The 8061-nt window shown below is 46.8% G+C and overlaps 1 protein-coding gene across 1 annotated transcript in view; it reads left to right on the top strand.

Annotated features, from left to right (window-relative positions):
• The window catches only part of LOC120045337 (glutamate receptor ionotropic, NMDA 2C-like), a 54804-nt gene extending 53656 nt beyond the window's left edge, over nucleotides 1–1148 (top strand). Inside the window, exon 17 of the mRNA XM_038990217.1 lies at nucleotides 1–1148. This exon is cut by the window's left edge and continues 478 nt beyond it. Coding sequence (XP_038846145.1) covers nucleotides 1–1148 — 1148 coding nt within the window.
• Nucleotides 1149–8061: the final 6913 nt, after the last annotated feature.

The following is an 8061-nucleotide window of genomic DNA, read 5'->3' as shown; positions in this document are numbered from 1 at the left end:
CTTCTTGCCCTCACCCCTCCACAGGTAGGCTCTATGTGGACCCCCAACACCTTTCCCACCCCCGCTCTCCCTTCATCCCCTATAGTGAGCTCCAGCTCCCAGACATCTACCTCTCCTCTCATCCACCCTCTGCTGTCTCCCATCCCCCCCACACAGAGCCCTCCAAGAGGAAGAGAAAGAGCAAGAGCCTCCTCTCAGGGGAGACAGGAAGAGGAGGAGGACAGAGGAGGCGGCGCAGGGAGGAGAAGACGGTGTGCCTGGCTGAACTCCGGGCCAACCACCTCCAGGAAAACCACGTCTCGCCCCACATGCCTGACTCCCTGTACCCAGGAAAGGTGCTCTGTCCTGGGGAAGAGGGCTGCGGTGGCTCCTGGCCTCTTCCTCTGGAGGAGCTCGTCCTAGCAGGCAGACGGCGGCTCCACCGACGGCCATCTTTCCTTCGAGCCACCTGGGGCAGCGAGCAGATTCGCCTGCCGGACGATACTCCGCCTACATCCCTCGATAGCCAATCACATTCTGCTTTACCAGACTTATTTCCCTGCGTCATGGTCGACCAAGAAACTCCCACTAAACTCTACAACCCCACCCCGTTCCGGAACAACCTATGCTATCCTGCCGCCTCACCCCGCCAACATGCCTATCTTCATATAAGGCAGGACCAGAGGAAAGGAAACTCACGTAAGAAGCTGCGGCACTCACACTCCACCCACCTGCCCACATACAGGGAGGTCGTGCTGGGGGGCCAGGAAGGGGGAGGTGGGGTAGGCCTGGGGGTGGTCCGGAGAACCACCAGCCTGCTCAGCAGACAGTACAACGACTATCTAACCTCCTACCCTGGGCTGCCTCTATACCACAGCCCCCTCAACCTCCAGGCCCATTCCCCGGCGTCCAGCAACCACCCCAGCCCCGGTACCTACCGTATCCCCAGCCCTGTATGCCAGCTCCTGGCCTGTGGAGGGGGCTGTCGAAGTCAGAGGGGGTTGTTGTACCAGGACAGTCTGTATGGAGCCTATGGAGCCTATCGAGGGGCCCAGGATCCGGCCTTAGAGCCCCAGAGAGAAGAGGGCTCGGTAGGGTTGAGGTCTGAGGACAGACCCTGTGTGACTCGGCCCTGGGGAAAAGTCTCTAGTCTGGAGTCAGAGGTCTGAGAGAGACAGACAAACACTACATACTTTATAGACTGGAATGTATACTGCAGAATATACGGTTGGAATTCCACATTGAAGATTTGTGATCCACAGTGACCGTTTCAGAGGGGGGTGGGATGCTTCTCATACACAGAATCACGTACGAGAAGGATATGTGCAGTAAAGGAGGGAAGCTGAGGGTTAGAATTAATTTGATAGGTTGGACAGTTGAACTTCTTTCTTATTGAAGAGAATAAGTGGAGTGTTTGACTGAATGTTAAGTGGCCATTTTGGAAAAAGCATGAAACTGAAAGGATGTGTAGCGGAGCACACCGTACTGCAGCTGGCTCAGCCTAGCACGGTGATGTCCCCTTTCCCAAACAGTTAGCATGCTACGTACAGAGTTCTTAATGCAACCAAATAGAGAACATAGTAAAGTGGTAAAATGGGGGCGTTTTGGAGAGTGTGTTGGAGAGTGTGTTGGAGAGTGTGTTGGAGAGGACGGAACGTTCATTTTACTTGCTGCTTTGAAACATTATATTCCTGTGTTCTGTGCATTATATTATGATATACTATATATAATATTTATATATAAATATATACTATTCATATATAATACCACGATGTACAGAGTCGATAGTGTTGCTGTCTGGGACAAATGCGTCTCAGAGAGCTGTGTGTGTGTTGTCAGTCCGAGCCACTGAGCCGAACGAGAGAGGAACAAGTCTTCAGTTCTCCATCTAAGCAAAAATTATAGAATCGCACAACCATATACACTTAGAAATAACAAATATTCCAGACAGCTGAACCTGTTGACTGCTGTGTACAAGGCCATGGCAACCAAGCAACTGCATGTCTATAAGTAGGAGTACAATTAAAGTATCTGGAGAAGAATTGCAATAAAGATGTTGTAGAAGCGTAAGGGAGGATCAGTCCATATGTACGCTCTCTGTATGTTTATAAGGAAAACAGACAGCTGGTCAACCGAGTGACGCAGCAGTCTAAGGCACTGCATCACAGTGTTGCAGCGTCACTACTGCCTGGGGTTCGATCCCAGGCTGTGTCTCAACCGGCCGTGACCGGGAGTCCCATAGGGCGGCGCACAATTGCCCCAGCATCGTCCGGGTTAGGGGAGGGTTTGGCTGGGGGGGCTTTCTTGGCTCATCGTGCTCTAGCGACTCCTTGTGGCAGGTCGGGTGCCTCCAGGCTGACTTTGGTCATCAGTTGAACGGTGTTTCCTCCAACACATTGGTGCAGCTGACTTCCGGGTTAAGCTGGCAGCGTGTTAAGAAGCGCGGTTTGGCGGGTCATGTTTCAGAGGACGCATGATTCGACCTTCGACTCTCCCCTGAGCCCGTTGGGGAGTTGGAGTGATGAGACACGATTGTAACATCACAAAATTGGGGAGGAAAAGGGGGTAAAATTCCAAAATAAAGAAGGAATATAGACAGTTAAGTGTCTGTCTACAGTGTAATACAAAGGTTTCAGCTGTAGAAGTGATCCTAGCTCAGATGCAGATCTACGGTCAGTTTTGTGTTCCTCCCTTATGGTTACGGCTATTTATCTGGGACGGTAGGCTGATCCTAGATCTGTAGCTACTCACATTGGATGAATGATTCATTTACATAAACACATTCTAATAGGGCTTCTCAACAGATTTATATTCTATATTCTTAATATGGATCATACATAGATCATCTATAGATAATATATATAGGTAATATACAGATAATATACAGGTAATATACAGGTAATATACATATAATATACAGATAATATATAGGTAATATGCAGATAATATACAGATAATATATAGATAATATATAGATAATACACAGATAATATATAGATAATGTACATATAACGTACAGATAACATATAGATAATATACAGATCATATACAGATAATGTATAGATAATATACAGATAATATATATATAGATAATGTATAGATAATATACATATAATATACATATAATATATATAGATAACATATAGATCATATACAGATAATATATAGATAATATATATATCATATACAGATAATATATAGATAATATATAGAAAATATATAGAGAATATATAGATAATATACAGATAACATTTTGATAATATATATAGATAATATACAGATAATATATAGATAATGTGGTGTTGGTTGACTTAATATTATGTTCATGAATCAATATATATAGAATGGAGTTTTATAACCAATATCTATTCAGTCACGTCTTTTAAGGCTTTATCATGGCAGAACTGATCGACAGACTTGGTGAGCCATTTACTATGATTGATATTATCTTTCTCTCTCTCTTTTTCTCAGTTCCTTTCATTTCCCTCCCTCCCTCCCTCCCTCCCTCCCTCCCTCCCTCCCTCCCTCCCTCCCTCCCTCCCTCCCTCCCTCCCTCCCTCCCTCCCTCCCTCCCTCCCTCCGTATAATGATAGCTAGTTAAAGGAGGTAATTGAAAGCTATTCTAGTATCTGTATTACCTTCTTCCACATTGTAATTAATCACTAAGAACAATTAAAAGTCTTTTGGACGAAGGTGACCGTGTCTCTTTCTCTCTCTCTCTGTGTGACTCTTTATTTCCCTGTCCCATGTTTCTCTCTTTTTAGCACTGTCTGCCTCTCTGTCCCCCCCGCCCCCCCCGTCTCTCTCTCTCTGTCCCCCCCGCCCCCCCCCCCTCTCTCTCTCTCTCTCTCTCTGTGACTCTTTATTGCCCTGTCCCATGTTTCTCTCTTTCTAGCACTGTCTGCCTCTCTGTCCCCCCGCCCCCCCTCTCTCTCTCTCTGCCCCCCCCTCTCTCTGTGACTCTTTATTGCCCTGTCCCATGTTTCTCTCTTTCTAGTATCGTCTCTCTCGCTCTCTCTCTCTCTCTCTCTCTCTCTCTCAGAAAGGTGTAATAAATACAGAGATGATTATCTGGGTAAATAAATAAAGGTGAATTGAGATTGAATTGACACCTTTACATAGTAGTGTTCATATCTTACATGGGAAAGATATAAAGACTTGTGGACACACTAGCCATACTAACCTGTCTCAGCAGTAAGGTCTGAGAGGGACTCAGAATACGCCTACTGTCCTAGAAGACTACAGGTAGAGAGAGAAAGCGAGAGAGAACAAAAATATAATTACTTGACACATTGGAATGAATTAACAAAAAAAATAGAGCAAACTAGAATGCTATTTGGCCCTGAACAGAGAGTACACAGTGGCAGAATACCTGACCACTGTGACTGACCCAAAATTAAGGAAAGCTTTGACTATGTACAGACTCAGTGAGCATAGCCTTGCTATTGAGACAGTTCGCCGTAGGCAGACCTGGCTCTCAAGAGAAGACAGGCTATATGCACACTGCCCACAAAATAAGATGGAAACTGAGTTGCACTCCTAACCTCCTGCCAAATGTATGACCATATCTATTGGGTGAAATACCACAGTGTGCCATCACGGCAGCAAAATGTGTGACCTGTTGCCACAAGAAAAGGGCAACCAGCGAAGAACAAACGCCATTGTAAATACAACCCATATTTATGTTTATTTATTTTCCCTTTTTTAATTTAACTAATTGCACATACTCACAACACTGTATATAAACATAATATGACATTTGAATTGTCTTTATTATTTACATATTTACTTTTGTTTTTCCATTTCACTTGTTTTGTTTCCCATGCCAATAAAGCCCCTTGAAATGTAGATTTGAAGTCAGAAGTTTACATACACCTTAGCCAAATACATTTTAACTCAGTTTTTCACAATTCCTGACATTTAATCCTAGTTAAAATTCCCGGTCTTAGGTCAGTTAGGATCACCACTTTATTTTAAGAATGTGAAATGTCAGAATAATAGTAGAGAGAATGATTTATTTCAGCTTTAATTTCTTTCATCACATTCCCAGTGGGTCAGACGTTTACATACACTCAATTAGTATTTGGTAGCATTGCCTTTAAATTGTTTATCTTGGGTCAAATGTTTCAGGTAGCCTTCCACAAGCTTCCCACAATAAGTTGGGTGAATTTTGGCCCATTCCTCCTGACAGAGCTGGTGTAACTGAGTCCGGTGTGTAGGCCTCCTTGCTCGCAGATGCTTTTTCAGTTCTGTCCACAAATGTTCTATAGGATTGAGGTCAGGGCTTTGTGATGGCCACTCCAATACCTAGACTTTGTTGTCCTTAATTAAGCCATTTTGCCACAACTTTGGAAGTATGCTTGGGGTCATTGTCCATTTGGAAGACCCATTTGCAACCAAGCTTTAACTTCCTGACTGATGTCTTGAGATGTTGCTTCAATATATCCACCTAATTTTCCCGCCTCATGATGCCATCTATTTTGTGAAGTGCACCAGACCCTCCTGCAGCAAAGCACCCCCACAACATGATGCTGCCACCCCCATGCTTCACGGTTGGGATGGTGTTCTTAGGCTTGCAAGCTTCCCCCCTTTTCCTCCAAACATAACAATGGCCATTATGGCCAAACAGTCCGATTTTTGTTTCATCAGACCAGAGGACATTTCTCCAAAAAGTACGATCTTTGTTCCCATGTGCAGTTGCAAACCGTAGTCTGGTTGCTGTTGTTCTGGGATTTATTTAAACTTTCGCACCAAAGTAAATTCATCTCTAAGAGACGGAACGCATCTCCTTCCTGATAGGTATGATGGCTGCGTGGTCCCATGGTGTTCATACTTGCGTACTATTGTTTGTACAGATGAACGTGGTACCTTCAGACATTTGGAAATTGCTTCCAATGATGAACCTGACTTGTGGAGGTCTACAATATTTTTTCTGAGGTCTTGGCTGATTTCTTTTGATTTTCCCATGATGTCAAGCAAAGAGGCACTGAGTTTGAAGGTTGGCCTTGAAATACATCCACAGGTACACCTCCAATTGACTCAAATTATGTCAATTAGCCTGTCAGAAGCTTCTAAAGCCATGACATCTTTTTCTGGAATTTTCCAGCTGTTTAAAGGCACAGTCAACTTAGTGTATGTACATTTCTGACCCACTGGAATTGAGATGCAGTGAATTATAAGTAAAATTGTTACAATCGTCGTTAGATGAATGAGACCAAAGCGCAGTGTTGAAAGTGTTCATGATTTTTAATACTGAACTCAGACAAAACAACAAAATACAAAACCGAACGTAAAGTTCTGCAGTACTGGACAGCAACTATGCAAAAACAAGATCCCACAATCTAAGGTGGGAAAAAGGGCTGCCTAAGTATGATCCCCAATCAGAGACAAAGATAGACAGCTGCCTCTTATTGGGAACCATACCCGGCCAACAAAGATATAGAAAAAACTAGAATGCCCACCCAAATCACACCCGACCTAACCAAATAGAGAAATAAAAAGGCTCTCCAAGTTCAGGGCATGACAGTACCCCCCCCCCCCCCCAAAGGTGCGGACTCCGGCCGCAAAACCTGACTCCATGGGGGAGGGTCCGGGTGGGCATCTAGCCTCGGTGGCGGCTCCGGTTCGGCACGTACACCCCGATCCGCTCGCTGATCCCTTCCGTGGAACCGGACCGTGGATTGTCGCCGGAGGAACCAGACCTTGGATCGTCGCCGGAGGATCAGACCGTGGATCGTCGCAGACTCCAGGAACTGTAGATCGTCGACTTGGACTCCGGACTGGGGACCGTCGCTGGAGGCTCCGGACTGGGGACCGTCGCTGGAGGCTCCGGACTGGGGACCGTCGCTGGAGGCTCCGGCCTGGGGACCCCCGCTGAAGGCTCTAGGCTGCTGACCGTCGCTGAAGGCTCTGGACTGCAGACCGTCGCTGGAGGCTCCGGACCTGGAGGCTCCGGATGTCTTCCCAGCCTGGTAAGCCCTATGCCAGCTCCACGCACCAGACCTCCAGTGCGTGAAGCTGGCATAGGGCTTACCAGGCTGGGAAGACGCACCGCAGACCGGTTGCGTGGAGCTGGCACAGGATATACTGGGCCATGGAGACGCACCGGAGGTCTGGAGTGCAGAGCTGGCACAACCCGCCCTGGCTGGATGCTCACCCTAGCCCGGCAACTGCGGGACGCACTGGGCTGTGAAGGCGCACCGGAGACACAGTGCTCAGAGCCCTGCGCAGGATATCCTGGGCCGAAGAGGCGCACCGGAGACCAGGAGCGCTGAGCCGGCACAATCCGTCCTGGCTGAATGTCCACTCTAGCACGGCAAATGCGGGGAGCTGGCACAGAGTGCACCGGGCTGTGGATGCGTACCGGAGACACAGTACGTGTAACCGCAAAGCACGATGCCTGAAGTGTCACACGCTCCTCAAAGTGACTGTCTTGCTCCAGACTCCAACCCCTTCAAACTCTTTCGTCCCTCTCCACTGCCAACCACTCCTCACTCAAACGTTCCAAGAATTCCTCCTTGGCCTCGGACTCACCCCTCAGCACCGACGCCCACGTCATCTGCCCCCCCCCCAAAAAAGATTTGGGGGCTGCCTCTCGGGTTTCCGTCATGTCCTCTCCTCCTGACCACGCTGCTTGGTCCATTTGTGGTGGAATCTTCTGTTACGTCCGTCGTTAGATGAATGAGACCAAAGCGCAGCGTGGAAAGTGTTCATGATTTTTAATACTGAACTCCGACAAAACAACAAAATACAAAACCGAACGTAAAGTTCTGCAGTGCTAGACAGCAGCTATGCAAAAAGAAGATCCCACAATCTAATGTGGGAAAAAGGGCTGCCTAAGTGTGATCCCTAATCAGAGACAACGATAGACAGCTGCCTCTGATTGGGAACCATACCCGGCCAATAAAGAAATAGAAAAAACTAGAATGCCCACCCAAATCACACCCCGACCTAACCAAATAGAGAAATAAAAAGGCTCTCTAAGGTCAGGGCGTGACAGAAATAATCTGTCTGGAAACAATTGTTGGAAAAATGACTTGTGTCATGCACAAATTAGATGTCCTAACTGACTTGCCAAAACTA

Source organism: Salvelinus namaycush, chromosome 4, assembly GCF_016432855.1.
Source record: "Salvelinus namaycush isolate Seneca chromosome 4, SaNama_1.0, whole genome shotgun sequence".
Taxonomy (NCBI): domain Eukaryota; kingdom Metazoa; phylum Chordata; class Actinopteri; order Salmoniformes; family Salmonidae; genus Salvelinus; species Salvelinus namaycush.
The sequence above is the reverse complement of the archived record's forward strand: the minus strand, read 5'-3'. Positions and strand labels throughout refer to the sequence as shown.